The 24,234-nt window shown below is 43.6% G+C and overlaps 1 protein-coding gene across 4 annotated transcripts in view; it reads left to right on the top strand.

Annotated features, from left to right (window-relative positions):
• LOC149301474 (vacuole membrane protein 1-like) overlaps positions 1–24,234 on the top strand; it is a 96,101-nt gene that overhangs the window by 17,704 nt on the left and 54,163 nt on the right. For all 4 annotated transcript variants that reach the window (XM_089483880.1, XM_089483878.1, XM_089483881.1 and 1 more), the window contains exons 2-7: positions 251–352; positions 1,098–1,233; positions 1,973–2,063; positions 3,636–3,746; positions 13,034–13,201; positions 22,659–22,790. In XM_089483880.1, coding sequence (XP_089340006.1) covers positions 277–352; positions 1,098–1,233; positions 1,973–2,063; positions 3,636–3,746; positions 13,034–13,201; positions 22,659–22,790 — 714 coding nt within the window. In that variant the 5' untranslated portion in view covers positions 251–276. The remainder of the gene's footprint in view (positions 1–250; positions 353–1,097; positions 1,234–1,972; positions 2,064–3,635; positions 3,747–13,033; positions 13,202–22,658; positions 22,791–24,234) is intronic.

The following is a 24,234-nucleotide window of genomic DNA, read 5'->3' as shown; positions in this document are numbered from 1 at the left end:
TTTAGGTCAAACCCATCGGACTATGATTTACCAACCTGGACAGACTGGATTTAGTTTCTTTACTACAAGCTAGCCAACTTCAGACCATAGACCTAGCTTGTTGACACTAACCTTAGTTATGATTAACTGAAGTTTAGGTTTTGGTGGACCTTCTGTTAAACCATCTCACATAAATGTGTGCTTTTGCAATGGAACAAATCTCTATTGAATGATCGTGTTATCTCTTCCCCGCCCCCGCCCCCCACTTAAGGTTCCCAGAAGTGACTGATCTATGAAATGGCAGAGAATGGAACAGATTGTGACCAGAGGCGCATAAAAATGGGCAAAGAACAGCACAATGGAAACTTTACAGGTATGGCCTGCAGATCCCAGTCCGTCAGTGTCTGATGATGATGATACAGCCTCCCTTTATCCAAATGCTAGCTACTGATACTGATAAATGAGTCAAGTTCAATACAGCCTGGAATGATGTCCAGAGCAAGCTCACATTCACAAAATTTGACCTGGAGAAGACAGGGGTAAGGGGAGGCATGAGGTGTGTGTTGTCGTTTCCAACTTATGGTGACCTTAAGTTAAATTCATCATGGGGTTTTCTTGGCAAGGAGGAACTAATAAGTTAGGAAGTGGCTCCCATTTTGCTCCCACCCCTGGAGCTATACATACTGCATTGATCTCATTGCAAGAAGTGTGTGTGTGTGTACATATACATACATATATATGTTATGGAAAGAGAGAGGCTGTTATCAACCCATTGGTAGGCTTAACTGCAGTAGAGCCATAGGATCAGTAAGATTTACACAAATGTTTCCTCACCATTCAACGATTGATGAATTCAAGTGAGAATATTGCTAGGATTGAGGGAGAGATTCTGTGATCTTCCAAAAAATGGAAGGAGGTTTCCAAGTTGTTCCACACTTTGGACAGCAAGGATTTCATAAGGGCAGAACACTGAACCCCTGAATGTAGTTCTGTAAAAGAAAAGCGATTTGACCCCAGGGAAGATCAGGGTGAAGATGGATGGGAGTTGGGGAATGTTTTCATTTCTGATATTGCCTCTTTGCTAATTCTCCCAATTTCCTTCTCATTTTCTTTTGCAGAACCCTTTTCACTGAGTGAACAGAAGCAAAAAGAGCGAGAAGAGCGTCAGGGCATCGTTCTCTGGAGGAAGCCCCTTGTTACCTTGCAGTATTTTTTCCTGGAAACGTTAATAAACTTGAAAGAATGGACCATAAAGTAAATACTACATGATGATCATAACGGGATCTGGGTATTTTTCAGACTGAGATGTACAGAACAGTTAGAGCAAGGCTAACTTCTTGTCATCCACTTTAATTCAGTCGTCCCCTGTCAAAGTTCAGGTTTTCTGTGTCTTGATTATTTCGTGGAAATCAATAAATTTGCCTTCCTTCTCATAGCCCTAGGATTCCAACAAAGTCACTAGGTTCCAACTGGACTGGAGGAAATGTTTCTCCACATAACATGTAGTTGACCTGTGGAAATCCCTGCCCCAAGATAGGACCACATCTTTCAAAGAGAGTAATGAGTCATTTGTAACTATTAGCCTTTATGACTCTTCATTTGTTTATTACATTTGTTGGCTGTCCAGTACAGTAATTAAAGTTCTCTGAGTGGTGTGTGGCCATTAAAAATATGAAATACAATCATATTTTGGAATACAGCAATAATGTGATAGGGCAATGATTGAAAAGGCATGATAGGGAACCTTTCAACCTCAAAATGTGTTGAACTCCACTCCCACAATACCTTACCTTTGGTCACCTTAAGGGCATCTGGGAGCTGAAGTCCAAAACGTTGGGTTTCCCTTCCCTGACATAAACTAATACATGAGAGAGAAGGCACTTATATATTGAGGATCATGTTTTGGGATGGAGTTTGGGTCCAGGGGTGGTGTTACTCTTTTTTTCTTAGGTCTGAGTCTCTATAAATGCATCATGATTTCTTCTCTCTCTAGGCTATGGCATCGGCGAAGTATCGTGGTGTCTCTTTTACTGCTGCTAGCAGTACTTACGTCTGCGTATTATATTGAGGGAGCACATCAACAGGTAAAAACCCTGTGTGCAACTTGATACAGTGTTTTCTGTGTGCGCAGAAAGCTTGCCAGCATCTTTTTGAGTTTTGTTCTGGAGGATTTTTTTTCGCCTTTGCGTGGACAATTTTTTAAACAATATCACATTGCTCTCAAAGCAGGGAAGAAACCCAGAACTTCTCCCCATGACTCTTTTATCTTGACAACAGCAACTGTCATGTTTTAAATTGATTTTATTTGGTTTAAAAGTATTGGTCTTTTAACATGGCAGCTTATTTAATTCTATAGTTTATATGTCTTTAATTCTCCTACCTTGTTTTGATTCACATTGTGGGCTACCTTGGATTTCATGCTGGAGAAAGTCAGGATATAAATTAAATAAATACATACTAAAAACCCATCACTGTCACAAAGCTACCCAAGTGAGAGTTTCTTAGGTGAGTGAGGGTTTCACAGAATCCTAGGGCAAACCAATTCAATCCCATTCTGCCATGCAGGAATGCACAATCAAAACACTTCCAAGAGAAGGCCATCCACTCTCTGCTGAAAAACCTCCAGAGAAGGAGACTCCACCACATTCTGAGGCAGCATATTCCACGGTTGAATAGTTCTTTCTGTCAGGATGTTCTTCCTAATGTTTTGGTGGACTCTTTTTTCCTGTGGTTTGATCCCATTACTCTGTGCCCTAGTCTCTGGAGCAGCAGAAAACGAACTTGCTACATCCTCAGTGTGACAAATATTTAAACACAGCTATCGGCGTGGTGTAATGAGTTGAGTATTGGACTACGACTCTGGAGACCAGGGTTCAATTCCCAGCTCAGCTGTAGAAATCCATGGGAGCGCTTGGGCAAGTCACAGGTTCTCGGCCTTAGGGGATAGCAATGGCAAACCTCTTGCTAAGGTTCACTTGAGAGTTGCCATGATTCAGAAATGATTTGAAGGCACACAGTTCACACACACATAATGTCACCCCCTTAACCTTCTCTTTTGCAGACTATACATACCCAGCTGCCTAAGCCACGTCCCATAGGGCATGGTTTCCAGACCTGGTTCTCCCTGGTCCTAGAATAGTGTTCAGACCACTGTACCACATTGCTTCTAATTCTTAAATTAACCCGGAATCTAGCCCCAGGCTTGGCAGCTTGCTAATAAAAAATGCATTTTTAAAAAATTGGACATTTTGTGATGAAAGTGGAACTGAGGTAACACTGTCCCCTGAGGATCTTAAAACGTGAGCATTCTCATAATGGAAGAGAAGCTGGATCTAAGCCATATCTAGGCAACCTTTTTCACCTTGCTTCATTCATAAGCTGGTCTTTTAGACACGATTGGCACTGACTGGCATCTCAAGGCATTTGTCTAAGCTGGTTTCTCTCAGGATGCCCATTTCTTTGCCCAGCACTCAACTTCGGTTTTAAGCCGCAGAATTGCAAAACCCATACATGCCACTAGCTCCTATTGTGCCATATCTCAGATTTGCCTAGATTTCCATTTATATGCATTTTGAAATGTGTGACTGTTCCATGAAGATGACTTGTGGAAATGTCACCTTGCTGTCTTTTCTTTCTTCCCATCCCTGCCCCTTCAGTATGTGCTATATATGGAGAAGAAGTTCTTATGGTGTGCCTACTGGGTAGGCTTAGGCATTCTGTCTTCGGTTGGACTTGGAACCGGTCTTCATACGTTTCTGCTTTACTTGGTGAGTAAAGATGTGGCATTGTGTCTGTGCACATATAGAAAACATCCTCCATTGACTCAAGCCATCTGTCCATCTAGCTTAGCTTTTTCTACTTAGCATTGTCTACATTGACTAACACTGACTCTCCAGGGCTTTAGACAGAGATCTTTCATTCCTTGAAGTGCCGGGAATTGAACCAGACACCTTCTGTATAAAGATGGAGTGCTCTACATTGAGCCTCCTCTCCAAATGGTGAGGTACATTTTCACAATAACTACATTTGATCAAATACAACCAAAATGAACTATTATTGAATGACTGGCAGGCCAGAGGATGTCTGTCCTTGTCATCTGAAATTGTCATTTTCTACTAAAGTAGATTTCCTGCCCTTTTCTCTTTATGAATGCCTGTAAAAATATACTTCTTCCTTTGAAATTGAATTGAGTGCTTTCTTAGGGATTGCAGAACCTATCTGCTCCTATAGAATGGATGATAAGAAATAGGTGAGATGATAACCTTGTTGGGTTATCTTCTGTTGGTGGAAAAGCCTGCTGCCTTCAGACTGAACACAGCATTCTTCGCATAGACAAAATGTCTGAAACTTGAAGAGTTCTGTGTGCTGTTGAAAGTGGATGCGCCGGCTTCTCAGACACACATTTGTTTGCTAAAATACATCCTATCCTTTGCTACTTTCTCTGACCCTAATTTTTCAAAGAGGACTACTGTCTGAACCCACCACACGGTGTCTCTGTGAACTCACAGGACCTTAAAGGAAAGTCGTGTTTTAAAATTAAATAAGGTTGGTCTGTGCTTAGCTTTCTAGCAATGGTTGGGTCACAGTGTTGTTTTATAACAAGACGCTAGAAGGAGCTGTTGTCTTAGCCAGGGATGCTAAAAAGCCTCTCTCTCTTTCTATAATCTGATAGTTTTGGTTTTGCTTTCTTACTGGGATAGACGTGAAAACATGAGAAACATGAGGCATGGGCAGTGCTCTGAAATGCAGTGTTTTGAACCATGCTCGGTCCACGAAATCAAAAGACTTCACTTAATTTTGTCTTTGGTGCCTAGAAGACCTTTTCTCCCATCTTGACACCTCACAGTTGAGGATTTCCTTTATTGAGTGGTATTTGAAATGCACCCTGCACCTATTTCTGGCATTACTGCCTTATATGTTACTGCTGAGATAGAAAATAGACGTACAGCATCATCTTGGTGTTAAGTCAGGAGGTACGCTACATCTGGAAGTTTCAAAGGTGAAAGCATAGCCTAGGAGAACTATTGTGCTGTTTCACTGAAGCGAGATTGGACTAAAAGAGCAATTATAGGTATATATTTTAGAAGTGTTTCTTCTGTTTGACATTGATCCTTTGGGGTTTTCAGAGCGGAACTGAATAGGTTTGCAACACCTTGTGAGATGGGTGGGAATCACTGGTAGAAATAGTCCCACATTTCTCCAGGATGCCTTTATACCTGAAAAGAGTTTTGAACCTGCGCTTCAAGATTAAAACAATTTGAAGTTACAGTTAAAATAATAAAAAGCAATTTAAAAACAATGTGATCAAAACAATGCAACACATTCTTAAGAGCTCTTTCTTTAATAAACCCTCTCTTCTATCTTTCTGTCTTCTCTTGTCCTTCCTTCTTCCCTCCCTTCCTCCCTCCCTCCCTCCCTTCCACTCTTTGACTCTTTCTGCCAGCTACTTTTCTCTCTCTTCTTGTACCCTTTGCTCTATCTTTATGCCACTTCCTTTTCTTTCTCTTCTCCTTCTCTCTCTTTTTCTCTTCCCCCTTTCATCCAGTGGGTATTTTCTTTAAATTGTAGTTGCACAACTCTCTGTGGGTTCTGCTCTTCTTTCTTAGAAGTTAGATTTGCTTCTTTAATTCTTTGAAACAGCGGCAAGGGGGGCAGCAAAGGATGCAATGACCACGGCAAGTGAGGGCTGTGGAAACAGCTTTTAGCTTTGTGAAAGAAGAGGCATTGATCACAGAGTTTTCTTGGCAAGCTTCGTTCAGAGGGATTTGCCTTCCCTTCCTCAGTGGCTGCGAGAGTGTGACTTGCCCAAGTCCAACCAATGGATTTCCATGGGTGAGCGGGGATTCAAAACTTTGTCTCCAAAGTTGTAGTCCAATGCTGAAACCACTACACTACTGACTCCCAGTATCAAGTATAAAATACACTAAATGCTGTGATAAAAGACAGAATGAAGATGGGTTATAATCTCAATGTATGCAGAACCTTACTGGATCAGACCAACCTGTCTAGTCTAGCATCTAGTCTATTTAATCTAGCCTTACTGGATCAGACCAAAGACCTACCTAATCTGGGGTTTCTACTTTCAGTCTTGCTGCACTTCTTTTGCTCTTTTCTTTTGCTTAATGCTCTGTTTCTGCTGTAGAGAGATCTTGTAGCCCTCTTGAAACCAACTGAAAGAAAGAAGTTGGTCTCAAAGGTGCTATGAGATCCCTCTACGTACTGATTCTACGGACTAACCTGGCTATATCTTTGTGTTTCTGCTGTTACTTTTTCACTCATCTAATATGATATAAAGGGTCGACATAATAAATTAAAATACAGTGTCAAGCAGGGGAGCAACGAAAGGATGTGCTTTGCTGCTGAGTTTTATGTGCGCTTTCCCACCCAGATCTTAGGATAGTTATGACTTTGGATTACATCTCCCAGACTCTCCAAAACAAAACACTTTTTCTAAGCTATGTTAAATCACTGACACCTTCTTCACATGCAACGGAGTCTGTTGCTTAGTAGATTATCAGGTCTTAGCATCTTTCTTGTGTCTGTGTGCCTTTGTAAACTATCCCCTTAGCATAACTTTCCTCCCCACTGCTCCTTCCGTCTTCCTTTTCCACACAGGAGCTCTTGCTAAACTCAGAAGTTGTTGTCGCTCCCGGTGTTGAGCCGAGGTCACATTAACCGCCGAGCGAAAGAGGGCTGGCGGGGGAATGCCTTTGGGTCAGAGACAGATTCCAGTGCTTGAAACTGAGCCTGTAACTCTTTTTTTGGTTCATTTCCAACCCCCACCAGCCCCATTTCTCTGCAAGAATTGTTTTGTGACTTCCAGCTGTCTCGCGGGCTTCCTTCGGTTAAAACAAAAAAATCAGTCACTTCCTCTCTCTCTCTCTCTGGTCTTTACAATGGACTGAGGTTTTCCTGGAACGCTGGCCGGCGGCAACCAAAACTCACTTCCGTCCCGTCTGCCATAGTGACCTGGTGCCCACTAGTGGGGCACTGTTCCCAGCAATTATAAATGTTTCTAACTGGATGTCAGGTAATTTTTGTAAGCATTTTATTATTTTATGCTGGCTGTATGCCGTAATAAATTCATTCATTCGTTCCCAGCAATGCTTAAAGGTACACTTTGGATGCTCGACACTCTCCTCCAGAGAGCTGCAAGCCGAGAACGAAAATTTAACCATGCACAGAAGGCAAAAACTGCATATCGTTGCATCATTTAAAATTTTCCCCGTTTTGATTGCTCTTGTAAAGTGACTCTGAGTCACCGTAAAGTGTATACAGTCGTCCCTCCTTATCCACGGATTTTTTATCCATGGATTCAAGCATCCACGGCTTGAAAATATATATTAAAAAGGTACAAGTTCTCTTAGAAAACCTTGATTTTCCATTTTATATACAGGAAACCATTTTGCTCTGCCATTGTAGTTAATGGGACTTGAGCATCTATGGATTTTGTTATTCACAGGGGTTTGCAACCAAACCCCAGCAGATAACAAATCATAAAGAATATAAAAGCTGCATACACAAATAATAAAAGCCTAATCATTTAGTAAAACCTTATTTCTTCTTCAGTTTATAACAGCACCACTGGAGATAACATCAGATGCTGGATTCGGTTTTAAAAGCCAATAGAAGTCCAATGAGATAGTTTTACCTAGTGGAGGGAGAGAGTTTGAACCCTCGATAGAGTCAAGCTCCAGTTTCTGGTTATTTTTGGTTAACCCTAGAAACCCTGAGTAGCTGAGGGTTACTCAAGGGACGTGACTAACCCGAGGTTTACTCAGTGGGATTGCTGAGGAATGTTGTGCTTCTTGTTAAAACCCATCAGCAGAGGTGATCTTAAAAGATGAGCACAGTAAGCAGGTTCACAGAGGATGCTTCTGTCAGCGGCATGATGGCTTAATTTGGAAAGAAATGATTTCATTGAGGCCTGCCTCTGAGTAATCCTGTTTCAGCCTACAGAGAAGGAATGAATAAGACGCAAGGAGCAGACGGTGACAGTATTTGGCCAACCCTGTTCCAGGTTTTGTCTCCACCGTCGACTCATTGCCTGGCCTAAATATAAAAGATGGTGTCAGCCCAGAAGCTTGGGGCCGCTTTGGAGAAAGGATGATGAGCGTCGAGGGTGGGAGAAGGATGAGTCGCCATTTGTGGTGGGCCAAGGAGTTTAGTCTTTCCCGTGAGAACATGTCTCTTGTTTCTCTTCCTCTTCACACACGGGGATGTTTCCCTTCCTAAACCTCTCCTTGGGACTTTGAGGGCTCTTTCACGCTGGCCCTTTGAATCTGCTTTCACTGCCATGGTTGCCTCCTACGGGATTTGTAGGTCTGTGTGGTATTTTAGGCAACTGTGCCTAAAGAGAGCTCCCCAAACTACAAAACCCAAGTTCCCATAGGAAGGGACCATGACAGTGCATCTATGCAGTTTGACACCACTTTTCATGGCCCCATCCTACCGAATCCTGGGATCTGTAGTTTTGTGAGGCACCAGCACTCTTTGGCAGAGATGGTTAAAGACCTTGTAAAACTAGAAATCCTAGCATAGAGCTACCACACTTAAAGTGGTGTCAGACTGCATTATTTCTACAGTGAAGATGCACTCTTGAGTAACTGCAAGCCACTACAGATTCCAGGATGCCATAGGATGGAGCTGCAACACTTAAAAGCGGTGTCAAGCTCCATTTTTCCTACAGACTCAATGCGCCCAAAGTGCTCCAACTGTGTAGTGTGGAAGGCTTTAAAAGCAACATCCACATCAGTCAAAGATTGTGTTTCAAGAACATGTACAGTCGACCCTCCGAAGATCGACACATTTAAATGTTACATCTGAAATTATCTCAAAAGCTGTTAATTAATCTAAATTTAGTTTAAAAGCTTCCTCCTCGACTTGACTAAATGGACGCTGCTTTTGACAAAATGGATCTGGTTAAAGTGCTTAAACCTTGCAGCCTTACAGAGAATATGTCACTTCTGTGGCTCTTTGCTTTTCTGCTGCTCTCTTAGGTTAGTAATAATAAAATTAAACTAATAATAATTTTAAAAATTATTTGATTTCCTTTCTCCTGTTAGTATTTCAGATAGGATACCTCTTCTAACTTGTTGCTAGATCTCTTTGAGGAATGTGGCTTCGAGGTTCAGTTGGCCTCCACCCATCCCACTCTTTCAGAAACTAAATATCTCATGGAAAACCTTAGCCTTAACTTCTAAACCCACCAAAAGGCTTTGAAGTTTGTTCATTTTTTAAAAAAAGACATTTAGAGAGGGGTTACTTTTGACAGAATGGCCTTTCATAAAGAACTGATCCTGTTGCATCTTTACAGAGACTGGCTTCCCTTCCCAAAAAATGACTGGGTAGAGGAGAAATAAAAAGGGGGTAGAAACTTGATCTTGCCAGTGATGAGCTCCGGTGTCACTTTTGATTTATCTTTTTAACACGTATCTCCCACCTCCTATCTCAGATTCCCAACAAGTTAAATTCCATTCTAACCACAGGCTCCTGAAGGTCCCCCGTCAAGCGTGCGGCAACCAAATGCTTTGTACCCAAGTCATCAAAAGATATTCCAGTAAGAGACCTAATCTGTTTTTCCCACCCTGTCCTCTCTTGTCGGCGCTTGCCTTTGAAATTAATAATACTTGTTCCAAAATACTGGAGAAATTAATCTATTAGGCTCCAGCACGCTTCACACTTTCCCCCACATTTCTCTGTCCTTGGGTGGAGGTATGCATATCTCCTGAAAACACAAGAATCGTAGGCAAATGCAGAAAAACAATCCCAGATTTCTAAATCGGTTGTGATGTGGATGCACTTAAAGCAGTCCATCTCCCCGCTCTCAAACCAGAGCTTTCTGGCTTCTGAAATTATAGTTTGTCCATGCCACCCAAACTAGGGAGTTTGCTTAAGAATTGTCTATCAGCCTGGTTTATAATTCAGGTCCAGACCTGGGCAACACTTAAGATCACTGTTCCAAGGTTTGGAAATCATGGAGAACCATCTGGTAAAATCTCTGCCTCCATCAGAACCAGGTCTGGTTTGTTTGCTTTGACATGGATTGCAAGGCTTCATCTTAGCTTGGAGCTATTGGTGGTCTTCAGCATTCATCTCAATTTACTAAACTGAAATATGGCAGAGCCATTTTGCACATGGATGTAGCCTCTCCTCTCCTCTTTCTGCTGTGTGCCTTGGTGGAAATACAGGAATACTTAGCCATAGTTTCCCGTTGGTTCCAAATTAGGAAACTATGGCCCCATACAGACAGGCCAAAATAAAGCTGCTTCGGGTCACTTTGGAGGTATGCTGCTTAAATGATGCATGCATACTAAGAGTCCGGAAGCCGCGTCAAAGCCATGATCCAGTCCTAAGGACTGGAGCGCAGCTTTGGAGCAGCTTCTGTACCCTTAGGACACATGCATCATTAAACAGCATACCTCCAAAGTGACCCGAAGCAGCTTTATTTTGGCCTGTTTGTATGGGGATTCCCAGCTTCAAACAAGCTATGTACCCAAACCACCTTGAGGTGAAACTCTGAACCAAAAGACATTTATACTGTTGTTGGGATACGCTTAAAAAGGCACAATGGCCCTTTGGATTGGGGATGATAAGGTTTATAGTCCAACCCACCTGGAGGATACCAGTGAAATAATGCAGGCTTCATAGAAGGAGACTCAGATGTTTGGCTTGTGCCAAAAACTCAATTGACTCTGGAAGAACTTGAGTTGTAAAAGTTGCCTACGGACAACAGAGTCCTTGCCTTTCTGAAGTGAAGCACTCCACCCGCAACCGTCCGTACAAATGACCCCTTTACGTCTTAGTTTTCATTCCCGTTGCAGTGTGGTTTTTGTGGGCTCTGCGTCTCCAGCCTTTCCCCCTCGCTGTTTCCCATTACAGGATTGCTTGCATTTTGCTGGAAGAACAGTACTAAATAGGCCTTAGTCTTCAGGTGCCCTCTGAAATGCAATCTCTTGTCTCCTTGTAATTTTCACCCAGTTGGTTAGCGTTGCTTTCTTTGGACGTTTCCTTTAGTCAAAGCTCTATAGGAGCACTGTGTCTAGAAGGGTGGTTGTGAAAGGATGGAGGAACCCCAATAATTTGGGCTTGCCACTGAAGTGTTTAAGGTTGGCAAGAGAGCAGCCATTAAAGTTATGAGCTACTTGGGTCTATAACCACTTGGATAGGTTTTCTGTTTCTCAAGAGGGTGCATGTGTTGATGTTCTTGCTCTTTTTAAAGAGAAGCATACTACTTTCTCAAGAAAACATTGTTGAATGTTTTTAACCAGGTGGGGATCCTTTGGCCTTCCAGATGTTTTAGACTACTCTTACAATCTCTGTGTTTAATGGGCACTGTAAGCCAGAACATCTGATGGGCCACATTCCCTTGATGTAGATGTTAGTCAGTTGATAGAAACCTTCCTAAACTTGATGTCTTGAGGACTGTAAGTCCCAGCATCCCCTGCCATGCTGGGACATTGCATCAGACAATGAAGTGAAGCCTTGTAGCTCAGTTGTAGAGCAACTACTTTGCATGCACAAGTTGCCAGGTCTAATTTTGGCCATCCCCATCAGTAAGCATAGAGTCTAGAGTAGTGGTTCCCAAACTTTGGTCCTCCCAAAACTGCTGACTATTGGCCAAGCTGGCTGGGGCTTCTGGGAGTTGAAGCCCAAAACACCTGGAGGACTAAAGTTTGGAAATCACTGTTCTAGAAGAATGTTTCCAAGTTGCGTAAGACAGTATTAGACCATTGAGGCCATTGGTCTGGCTGTATAAGGTGGTTCCTATGTACCCTTTAGGGAAAGTGGTACAGCTCAGTGGTTAGGACAACCTCTTGCCATGCAGTAGGTCCCAGGTTCATTCCCTGGCATCTCCAGTAAGCACTTTGTAGCCTTCAAGATACTGCTGGATTGTACCTCCCATCAGCCCAGTAGTAAGGGATGATGTGGGTTGCAATTCAGCCACAACTATCAGAGCACAAGTTGCCCACCTTGGATGTAGCCAATGTTGATTATTTCAGTTACATTTATACATCACCTTTTCTTGACTGCCAGCTTACGTGGCTCACCTTCTCTCCATTTTGTCCTCACAACAATCTTGTGAGGCAGGTCAAGCTGAGAAACAATAAAAAAAACCTGACTGGGTTAGGTTCACTTAGTGAGTTTTGGAGCTCAATGAAGTTGGATCTCCCAAATCCCAGATGGCAGTAGTATAATCAGCAGAGTGCTATGAACTTGTGGCCTGATTCAGCAGCATCTCATGTTCCAAATCCGCCAGAAAGACATTGTGACCCCATGGATGACACTGAGCCCAGCCTTTGGGGAACCATCCTGATGTCATTAAATGATACAAAGGCGGTATAAAGTTGTCATACAAGGTAGGGCTTGGAGGAGTGAGTCACCCTCCTTCTCTCCCTTCTTACTCCTCTGCCTTCCAATCCTATCTTACAAGAGAGAGGGAGGGACCCCCTGTTGACTGAGTAGCCTGTGAGTCACCCAGGGCAGGAGGGGAGCAGAAACAGCCCTGCAAAAATGGATTCTCCAGCACCCGATGACAGAATACTCGCCCTCTAAACAACAGCGGAGGCCTCTTCCTTCTGTGCTGTGGCTGAGATCCAATGAACTCTGCACTTACTTGGAGATACTTACTCGGTTTCTGATGTCCCCACCTCACCAGCCCGACTGCCCAGTTCACATGGCAAACTGCTTTGCAAATAGGAGAGAGTTTCAGAAGAAAAGCAGTGTGCCCTGGCTGTGTCTGATTCAATAATTATATACAGTTGGCCTTCCACATTTGCGGCTTTGATTATTTGCGGTTTTGATTCATATGTTCTCTCTAGGAATCTATTAAGTCCTCCGGCGCAATTTTGCTGGAAGTTGACCATAGAGTTGCACTGGAGACTGAAAGGTCCCTAGAGAAAACACTTCTCTAGGCGTTTGTAGGTCCTCCAACGTGTTCACAAGCGCTGTATATTACAGGGTCTTTACATCACCATAATGTGGTTGATTCATGTTGTTCGCCACAATGTGTGTTTTGCATTCCACTCACTACTACAACCTTTTCCTTTTGCAGGGTCCACACATAGCATCAGTGACACTGGCTGCTTATGAATGTAACTCTGTGGATTTCCCCGAACCGCCCTATCCTGACCATATTATCTGCCCCGATGAAGAGGGAGTCGAAGGATCGATTTCTTTGTGGACCATCATCTCGAAAGTCAGGCTGGAGGCCTGCATGTGGGTAAGAAATACACAAAAGCATTTTAAATTGTTGGTCTAGCTCCATAGGCTTAGAGCAGCCTTGCAAATAGTCCTTTCAGGGTTAATACCTGACCATTTTGGTTAGCTTACCAAAACTACGAATACCTGTGTTGAGGGATCTGGAAGACAATGATACCTGGGAAGAAAAATGGTCATAACTTATTCATTTTTAAAAGCCAACTCTTTGCTTTCTCCCCTACAGACCAGACCTATTCACCATAAATGACTAGGCACATGGCTTTGGGGAACTTTCAGACATGAATTAGGATGTAAATAGAGTGGACCAAGGTGGGGTGGGAGAGAAAATAAAGCAGATTACATATTAATAGAGTGGTGATGTATAATCAGAGAGCCATCATGGTTTAGTGGTTTGAGTGTTGGGCTATGACTCTGGAGAACAGGGTTCGAATCCTGGCCCAGCCACTGGGTGACCCTGGGCAAGTCACACTCTCTCAGACTCAAGAGGATGGCAATGGCAAACCTTCTTTGAAGAAACCTGTCAGGGAAACCCTGTGATGGGGTTGTCATAAGTGGGATACAACTTGTAAGCACACAACAACAGAATATAACCAATCGACGTATTAATAAGTTGAAGACTCCATGGGGAGGATCTACACCAGAATGGAGAAAGTGCTCCAGCTTTGCTGCCGTTGGATGTCAAAGGGCACTGCTGGATCTGGGCCTAAGTCTTTAAAAGCTGCTAAAATATTTGAAAGCATAAGCAAAGGCATCAAGGGAACAATTCGAAAGGCACGGGGCTGCCATTGATAGGGCTCTGTCATTTAAAACTTTTCATAGCAAAGCAAGGCCTTAAGTACTCAGTTGTAGAGCCCTGGGAGAGTTTTCTGGGTTGCTCCATAGAATCACACTCAGTACAGTCAGTTTAAAGCATAGTTCATTAACTAGGTTAATCATATTAAATCTGCTTCTTAAATAGACCCATGCCTCTTCTGCAGCAATGCTTACTGTGAAGTGGGTACTTCTCAAAATGCAGAGGGCTGCTTGTTTGTAGTTTGGATCTCCTTTCAAATGCATATGCAACGGCCCTGGCTCCTCGAAGGCCCATGTCACCCAAGCTTGCCTTTATCTACGTTTTAATAATGTATTTGTTTGCATGCTCTTAAGTGTCAGCGCTGGTGGACTCTCCATGGCTCACATAACTCAGTTCAAATAGGCATAAGATGAAGCAGCTGAAATGCTTTTGCAGTTGCTCTCTCCCTGTTCTTGGGAATATCGTCGGCTGAGCCCATCCCTGTGGCAGGATGTTTCCAAGGAAGAAAAAGAGGCTGCAATGTTATTCTGCTGCTACCAATGAAGAGCGTGGTCTTCTTTCCCAGGAGCAACTTTGCTGTTATTTGATGTCACAACATGGGGTTTTCCCCCACTCCTTCTTGGTTTTGTTTATATGAGCTGCAGACACTGTGTACTAACTTCCTCTAAACTAAATGATGCTAAAAGCTGAATCTCTGGATGCTGTGCTACCCCTTTGTCCTAATTGTAATTAGGCCTGGAGAAACTCACTTTGTGTTTGCACATGCCTTTGTGCTTGTTGTGTATATGCACACATCACAAAGTGGTCTGGCTTTGGTTCTGTTGCCCTATAACACTATACATACAGAGACAGGGGACTGTGGGCTTGAGCTAACCTACCCTAAAAGTTAGAGTCCCCCTGAAATGATCAGCTGTTAAAGATCAAGACTCTTGAGTAATTGAGCCTCACTTACCAGTCAGAGGTCCCCTAGTTTATAGCCATCTTGGCATTTGCTTAATAGGGTTTTCTATACACTCGTCCCTCCACATTTGTGGCTTTGACTTTTGTGGATTTGATTATCCATGGATTTTATCAGTATATTCTCTCTAGGTTTATCTAGGTCCTCCAGCGCAACTCTGTGGTCAACTTTAACCAAAAGACGCACTGAAGGACCTAGAGAGAATACTCTGCTAGGCTTAAGTGCAATTCTATGGTCAGTGTCTGGTAGATGTTGACCACAGAGTTGTCCTGAAGGACCTAGAGATTCCTAGAGAGAACACTCCACCAGGCCTTTGTAGCTCCTCCAGAGCAATTCTAGGGTCAGTGTCTGGCGGATGTTGACCACAGAGTTGCCCTGAAGGACCTAGAGATTCCTAGAGAGGTGTTCTCTCAGGTAGAAACATAGTGTTTTTGTAATTTGCAGTTTTTGCACATTCACAGGGATCTTGTGCCCCTAAAGCCAGTGAATGTGGAAGGACGAGCGTATTTCCCTTTTCCCTTAGGCAAAAGGTTCTTGTAGCACCTTTGAGACTAACTGTGCAAGAGAAGTGGTGGCATAATCTTTCTTAGACTTGGTCTACCTCCTCAGATGCAAGGAGAGAAATGGACAGCGTTTGAACCCCCATCTGGGGGAGCAAACCCAAACCAGCCAAAACGGTGTCACTGCGCATCTGAAGAAGTGGATCAAAATCCACGACAGCTAATGCCAGTTGCATCGGTTAGTCGCAAAAGTGCCGCTTGACTCCTCCATTCCCGTCCCCTTTTCCATTTTGTTTTCTCTCCATAAATTTTAGAAATCTGAAGCTTCACAGGGGCTGAATATTAGCCCTCAGACCTTTTGCAGTTGTTTAGCTCTGATTTGGTTTGATAAGAGCATCCAAAGGGAGCCTGGCTGGATCAATCTAACAGGCTGCCTTGTCCAAACCATAGATTTTGACAGTCCCCTGAGCAAGACATGTAAACCATGGTTAACCCTGAGCAAGACATGTAAACCATGATTGTTGCTCCTGAGTCATTGGTCTTGACAGATAGACTGCCCTTGAACATGAAGGTCCACCACATGGTCATTGTGACTCTTTTCCTTCCATTAGACTCCCACCTTCCTTCTCTGTAAATCTATGCAATCTCCCACTAAAGCCATCACATCTTGTCAGTGAGAGTGCCGCAGACTGAGACACATGTTGAACGAAGGAGTGCTCTTTCTTTGTCCCTCCTGAGTCTTTGGCTGGTTGGTTTTGTCGGATGGCTTCAAGTGGACGATTTCCATAGGGTTGAGAAGTCCAGGAACTCCTCCCTTCAGCAGAAGAGCTGAGTTGGCTCCCTATAGCAAATTCCCTGGAATTTCCTCACCCTTTTCTAACTTACTCCACCCCAAACAAGTCGGAAACTACTCAAAGGCACACAACAACAACAACAACAACAACAACAACAACAACAACAACATGCATTTCCTATATGAACATCAACAGCTTTGTAGCCTCTGGGTTTTGGAAAGGAGAGTTTTCCCTAGGCCTGGGAATGCCCCTATTTCCTTGCTTCTAGTATGCTGTTGTTTGTTATATTTATTTATATCCTGTGTTTTTTCCCAGTTTGTCGAAAAGTAGTAGATATACAGCAGATACAATTAAAAGGATGGCGCTGTATAAAAGTTAAAAATATAATTAAATTCTCAACAAAGTTGAAAGCGGTTAAACAAACCTTTAAAAAGAACTATGCACAGCCTATCCTATGAAAAGCCCTTTGAAAGTCAGCTTTCAAAGGCCTACTGAAACAGAAAGGTCTTTCCCTGCCTATGAAAGATAGCAAAGCTAACCGCTCTAGGAAGGGATTCCCAAAGCCTGGGAGCAGCCACCAAGAAGGCTCTCCCCATCTTCTCACTAAATGTTACATGTGATGGTGCTGGGACAGAGAGAAGGATCCTTCCATAATTTCTCAGAGATAGCAAGCAGGATCATATAGGGAGATACACACCTTCAAATTAATACAGTGGGCCCTTCACATTTGCTCAGGTTAGGGAACATAGGACCCCCGTGGAAGTGGAGAAACCACACAAATTAAAAACAACCCTTTGTTTAACCTGCAAGAACACCTCTCTAGGAATTTCTGGGGCCTCCAAAGCAACTCTGTGGTCAACATCTGCCAGACGTTCTAGGTTGACCATAGAATAGATCAGTGATTCCCAAACCTTGGTCCTCCAGATGTTTTGGACTTCAGCTCCCAGAATCCTCACTGTCGGCCAAGCTGGCAGAGACTTCTGGGAGCTCAAGTCCAAGGCTTTGGGACCCACTGGAATAGATGTTGACAATTCTGTGGTCAATGTCTGATGGATGTTGACCATAGAGTTGCTCTGGAGACCCTAGAGGTCTCCCTAGAGGTTCTCAACCTCTGGTCCTCCCCTAGAGGTTCTCAACCTCTGGTCCTCCAGATGTTTTGGACTTCATCTCCCAGAATCCTCACTGTCGGCCAAGCTGGCAAAGACTTCTGGGAGCTGAAGTCCAAGGCTTTGGGACTTTGGGAACCACTGGAATAGATGTTGACAATTCTATGGTCAATGTCTGACGGATGTTGACCATAGAGTTGCCCTGGAGACCCTAGGGCAGTGGTTCTCAACCTCTGGTCCTCCAGATGTTTTGGACTTCAGCTCCCAGAAGCTGCAGCCAGCATGACCAATGGTAAGGGGTTCTGGGAGCTGAAGTCCAAAATACGTGGAGGACCAAAGGTTGAGAACAACTGCCCTAGAGATTCTTAGAGAGGCGTTCTTTCAGGTTAAACAAAGAAAGGTTGCTTTTAATTTGTGGTTTTTCCACTTTCACAGCACATAGAAATGCCTAGACTAGAAAAACATTCTCTCCAGAAATGTCTGTGTCCTCCAGCTGTGGCTGGACTACAGCTCCCATCATCCCCTTCTGTAGTGATGCTAACTGGAATGTCTCACGTTCCCCACCCAAAAAATACAGAGATGATCCAAGTCCTGGAACAGTGGCTCCTGCAGAAATACATGAATAGGCTCCTCTGAAAAAGTTACTTTTTAAAATGAATCACTTTCTGGACTTTGAAATGTAAGACTTGCCCCAAGTTTGAGAAGTAAGGCTGTAGCAAGGGAGGATCTGTTCCAAGGGATGTTATGCTCTCCATCCACATCTGAGCTGTTTTGCAACCCTTTGGCATGTGACCCAGCTAATTCAGGGAAAGTTCATTTCCAGTATGTGCCGGGTGACTTTTCTATTTTCCCCTCTTCAGTTAGCAACAACAAGCCATAAACAAAGTCACATTTTTACAGTAGAACCACTATTTTTTTTTTTGTTGCTTGTTTAGTTGTCTTGCTTTTGCATCATCAGAACTTAGCTTGGTTCAGGAGGCAGAGAGAAAATCACCGGAACATATTTCCAGGGTCCAATTTGGAAAATTACAATGTTGTCGAAACTGTTTAATCCGTTCACACACTCCTGCCGTTCTCTCTCAGGGTGGAATTACAAACAAAGTGTGGAAAAGTTGCTTTTGGCAACTACCTTTCTGGGGAAAAAATGACCTTTTGTGGACAAACCCCCCCCCCCCCCCCGAATCCTCCATCTAGCATGGGCAGCAACCATGCTGTTTAGGGGATTCTGGGCGTTTTTATCCCCGAAGGTCATTTTTCGAAGCTCTGGCTAGAACACGAGTGACATGTGTGACACTCTGGATCAGTGATTCTCAAACTTTGGTCCTCCAGATGTTTTGGACTTCAGCTCCCAGAATTCCTAACAGTTGGCCAACTTGGCTGGGGCTTCTGGGAGCTGAAGTCTAAAACATCTGAAGAACCAAAGTTTGGCAACCTCTGCTCTAGATGTTACTGGATTGGGACTCCATCAACCCTTGTTAACCAGTGGGGAAGAATGATGGGAGTCACAATCCAACAACATTTGGTCCAGAAATTTCTTATCCATGAACCAGAGGTTATGGTCAACATGGCTATGCTTCCACCAGGCTGTTCCCACATCAGTTACATGGGACCAGGTATGAGCAATGTGATGGCATGTCATGGGTCATTGTTATGGGAAGAACATGGTTTGAGGTGGAAATGTTTAAGTTTCATCAGGAAGACAAAAAGAGACGCTTCTCTTGAGATCCAAGTGGATTATGGTTTGGAGGTGGCAGGTTTTGACAGTACAAGTTGAGTTCTGAATTGTCCACATGGGTGGCTGAGATAGTGATACCTTTGCTTTTTGCTCTCTTTCATGCACATAGTTATAAAATATATGTATATATATATATAGAATTACTGTTAGACTGAGGTGTACACAAAACATAAACGGATGTCATGTTAAGACTTAGGTCTCATCTTCAAGAGATCTCCTTATATATGTGCAAATATTCCAGTATCCGAAACACTCTGAAATCCAAAACGCTTTTGGTCCCAAGCATTTCAGAGAAGGGAGACTCAGGCCTGTTACAGACAGCCAAAATAAAGCTGCTTCAAGTCACAGTGGAGGTATGGTGTTTCAATGATGCATGTGTCCGAAGAGTCCAGAAGCCACACCAAAGCCACGCTCCAGTCCTTAGGGCTGGAGCGGGGCTTTGGTGCAACTTCTGGACTCTTAGGACACATACATCATTGAAACACCATACCTCCACTGTGACTCGAAGCAGTTTTATTTTGGCTGTCTGTAACAGGCCTCAGTCTGTAGAAGCGTCTCAGCTGTAAGGTTCAGTTTGGCCCTAAGGAAAAGTTAGGTTAAGAAGGGGGAAAGCTTGTGTTAATTTGATATTCCTAGTCCTCCATAATCATTTTTGATCTTCTCTTGTACCTTTCCATATTCACATGCTGTTCCTGATGGAATAGACATGCAGGGCCTTTGGGGATGTGGCACCACAGTTCAGAAATCCTCTTTTCAGGGAAGCCCGCTTGGCTCCCTTGCAATGTGCCTTTTGTGAAGCCTTGAAAATAAAAATGAAGTTCTCTTTGGGACAAGTTGCTGTTGCTTATGCATATTCTCTCTGCCCTATTCTAGTCTAATTTCTTCTTTCTAATGCTCTTTTTGGGGGCCTGCTTTAAATTGGACTAACTGTGTTTTTAGAATTAGAGTGCAAGCCATGCTTGGAAACATTAGTTACCATCCCAAACAAGGTAGGTCCCAGATTCCTAGAATCGTTTGGGGATTCTGGGACTTTATATCCTAAGTATATAAAATAGAATAAAATGGAAAAAATAGCTTTCCCAAGTTCTAGGTATAGATTTTCAAGCCAACCAACCAACCAGGTTTGTCGGGGAAACCAAAATTGGCACCTGCTCTCAGTGGGAAAATGAGTATTTTTACTCATTCACTTGCGGTCAAACCCACGGTTGGTTTATGGTGCGAGCCTAGTATTCTTTCTCTTTTACGTCTTGTCACCTTCGGTGGTGTGTGTAGCCTGACTGGCTTGCTTTGAGTCATCAACCCTCAGTTCCTCCCAAAAAGAAGCCTTTGTGTGGTGTGTCTGATTTGCGGGTTGTGTATCCTCCTCCGTGAAGCTCTGCTCGAACCAATTGTCTTGCAGGTGTTGGGCAGGACATCTTTCCTTCCTTCCATCATCTCCTTTTTGCAAACCGGTGTGTGTTGGAGGTGGATGGACACACCTTTGCAGTCCCACACTTCCAGATGTATATACAGTGGGGTGTCATCTAGAAGTATTTTTTTGTCCATGGTTCCCATAGGTCATGCTGGTTAGGCCTGGTTGAAATGGTCATCCCAAACATCTGGAAGGCGCTATCTTTTTATTGTTCATTTGTTACATCTGTACTTCGCCTTTCCTCCAGAGAGCTATAGAGATATGAGTGGTTTCTTTCACACACACTCATAATAACTCTGTGAGGTAGGTCCTCTCACCTCCTGATGGGTTTCATAACTCAGTAAGCCCTAGAACCTACAAGCCATGGTTGAAAACACATTGAAGATATCAGTACCAATAAAAGGTAAGTAATAGTGCACACCACTTCGCACACACTTGTTGTTGTTGTGCACCTTCATGTTGTTTCTGTCTACGACAACCAAAGGTGAACCTGTCAAGGGGTTTTCTTGGCCAGATATGTGCAGAAGGGGTTTACTTTTGCCTTCCTCTGAGGCTGAGAGGGTGCCGCTTGCCCAAGGTTAAGAAACAGAAGCAGATGAAGAGGCCAGAGATATGAAAGGTTACTTTTTTGGACTACAACTTAGAGACTCCTCATAGAATCATAGAGTTGGAAGAGACCGCAAGGGCCATCCAGTCCAACCCCCTGCCATGCAGGAAATCCAAATCAAAGCATCCCCGACAGATGGCCATCCAGCCTCTGCTTAAAGACCTCCAAGGAAGGAGGCTCCACTACACTCCGCTCCTCAGGCGGCCATTGGGGGATTCTGGGAGTTGTTGTGCTGTCGGCCCCTTCACCTTTGCAAAAAGGGATGGGATCTTCTGAACAATGTGGACCCTTTGCATCTCTTCTTTTAGGGGTCCACCTGCCCTACACCCCCGAATCCTCAGATAGTGAGTGCAGAAATGTTACTTGGCACTTTAAGTCCCATTCTTGGAGGAAAGTTGGGATATAAATAAATTGATTGATTGCTTCTTTATTAAAAAACAACCCTCTCTTTTTTGGTGCCAGAGTACTCAAGGCAGCTGCCCTTCTTTCCCCGCAGCTGCCCGTGGGAGGCGAACAAAGAAAACCAAACGGCTATAGAGTTGCTGGGAGGGGAGGGGAGCCGTGGCTATAAAAGCCCTTGTCACCCGGTAACGGCTCCCGAGCAAAGACCATCTGCTTGCGGCTGAGGTGTGTCCCTCCTCTTGCCAGCTGTCCCGATTGTTGTCCCTTGTACCTTTCTTGCCGTTTTGTAACCTGCCCGCTCAACTTGGAGCCAAACTTCCTCTTCCATTAACCTTTGGTTAGCCAGATGGCAAGTGCCAAGAGGCGCGCTTGAACCGAACACAGTGATGACTCTCTCCGAGGGTTTTGTTGGCCAGATTTATTCAGAGGAGGTTTTCCATTGCCTTCTGAGGCTGAGACAAAGTATGACTTGCCACGGGTCACCCAGTGGGTTTCCACAGCTGGGAGGGGACTTGAACCCACATCTCCTCAAGTCTTAGTCCATCACTCAAACCACTATACCACACTGGCTAAGTAAACTTGTTGTGTGTTGTTATGTGTCTTCAAGGCAATGCTGACTTAACAGTGACCCTCTCCTCAGGTTTTCTTTGCTAGATTTACTTTGGGGAGATTTGCTTATGGTGAGTCTAAACACATTGCTTTCCTCTGAGGCTGAGAGAGTGTAACTTGCACAAGGTCATTCAGTGCATTTCCATGGCTGAGCAGATTCAAACCTTGCTCTCCCAGAGTCCTCAGAGTCCAAAGCAATATACCATGTTTGCTCTCAGTTAAAAATAATGTACACTCATCCCTCCATATTTGCAACTTTGATTATTCACAGATTTGATTAATACGTTATCTATAGGAACATCTAGGTTCTCCAGTGCAACTCTATGGTCAACCTTAACTAAAAGTTGCACTGAAAGACCTAGAGATTCCTAGAGAGAATACTCTAGGCATTTGTAGCTCCTCCAGTGCAGTTCTCTATGGTCAGTGTCTGTCAGACATTGACCACAGAGTTGCACTGGAGGACGTAGAGATTCCTAGAGAGGTGTCCTCTCAGTTAAAAACATGAATTTTTTTTTTTGTTTTCCTTCCGATTTCATCATCCAGGGTGCTGGTACAGCCATTGGAGAGCTGCCTCCATACTTTATGGCCAGAGCAGCCCGTCTCTCTGGAGCGGAGCCTGACGATGAAGAATATCAAGAATTCGAGGAGATGCTGGAACATGCGCAAGCTGCACAAGTAAGGACACCCCCAAAGCAGCATCTTGTCTGGCAATGTTCTTGCCTGCTTTGGATAATTGCTGCTCCTGGAGAGCAGCTGGGGGGAATTAAAATAGCCTTGATAACATTATCATGATCATGATGATTGTGTTTAACAATTGCTTTTCAGCCCACCATTCCCCCAATGATGTACACAAAATATATATAAAATATAGTAGTATGCACACACATACATTCACAATATAGAATAGATATAAGATTATATAGGGATTCCCCAGTTGAAATGCTTCTGCAGAGGATGCCCTGTCTTGTCCAGTTGTCAACATAGACTCTCGGAGTGATGGAAAAACCAACAGGGTTTGTGCTGAAGGCTTAAAATTCGAAGCAGGTTTGTACTGGGAGAAGGTGATCTTTTTAGATACTCTATCCCTCAACTGCTTTTCACATGATGCAATACATAGAAATGCAAATGCTAATTGAATGTGCCTTCAAATGCCCTAGCGAGCATTTTTGCATGGTTTTGTACTCCCCATTCAATTTTAGGACAAGGGAAGACCCTTTTCTAAAAACAAGAAATGAGCAGAAAGTATTTTCTGTTGTCGAAAAAGGTCTTTCCCAGACCAAACATCACTTTGGTGGGCCTTAAACATGGGAGAAGGCCCCTTGGAAGGATGCTCAGGGCAAAAAGTGTGTATGTGTATGTGTTCAGGGTGTGTGTTTTGCCTTCCAAGATATCTTGCAGCCCTTTACCTTGTCACATTTGCCCATCTCTGTCCTAGACGAACAAAAAGCAAACTGTCTCAAATCAAAAAACATAGCCATGTTACATATTTGTGTATAATTTATTTGGAGCAGCTATATCCTGCCCTTTAGTCAGAAAGGCACTCTCTTTTTAGTTTAGTTTTAAAAACCCGTTTCAGTATTAAAATGGTACAGGAGAATCCAGTCGCACCTATGAGACCAACAGAGAAAAATACATTTCTAGCGTACGCTTGAATGGACTCCAATCCACTTCATCAGAAGCGTCTTGGTTTGCTGTATCTTAGAGCACTGACCTGAGACACGGAGCCCAGCCTTCCTTTTCCACTTTCAGGAGGAGAAGGAATCTCAGGGCAAATTTTGCATTGGACCAAAAGGGGTGCCTACGTATATTTCCATCACTTGTTGATGGAAATTACTTGAATGACGTACAGCAATCTATACAGCTGTGGTTGATGCTTCATGGCTCGTGCTTAATGGCATCACCAGTGTTTCATGTTGTTCTAGTTATCAATGTAAGACTTAACACAAAAGAGATAACACAAATGAAAGAACTTTATTTAAACAAGTCTGCAGCCAACTTGTAACAGTCTCTTTCCCTCCAGCTCTGTATCTTGACTTCCTTGTTGTGTTCCCTTTACTTTGTCTTTCCTCTGTGTCACTAGGTTTCTCTTCCTGCCTGCTGTCTTAGCCTTCCTACTTAG

The sequence above is a fragment of the Sceloporus occidentalis genome, unplaced genomic scaffold (assembly GCF_023333645.1).
Source record: "Sceloporus occidentalis isolate IW3139 unplaced genomic scaffold, rSceOcc1.0.p SCAF_21, whole genome shotgun sequence".
NCBI classification, from domain to species: domain Eukaryota; kingdom Metazoa; phylum Chordata; class Lepidosauria; order Squamata; family Phrynosomatidae; genus Sceloporus; species Sceloporus occidentalis.
This window is presented reverse-complemented; position numbering and strand designations above follow the sequence as displayed.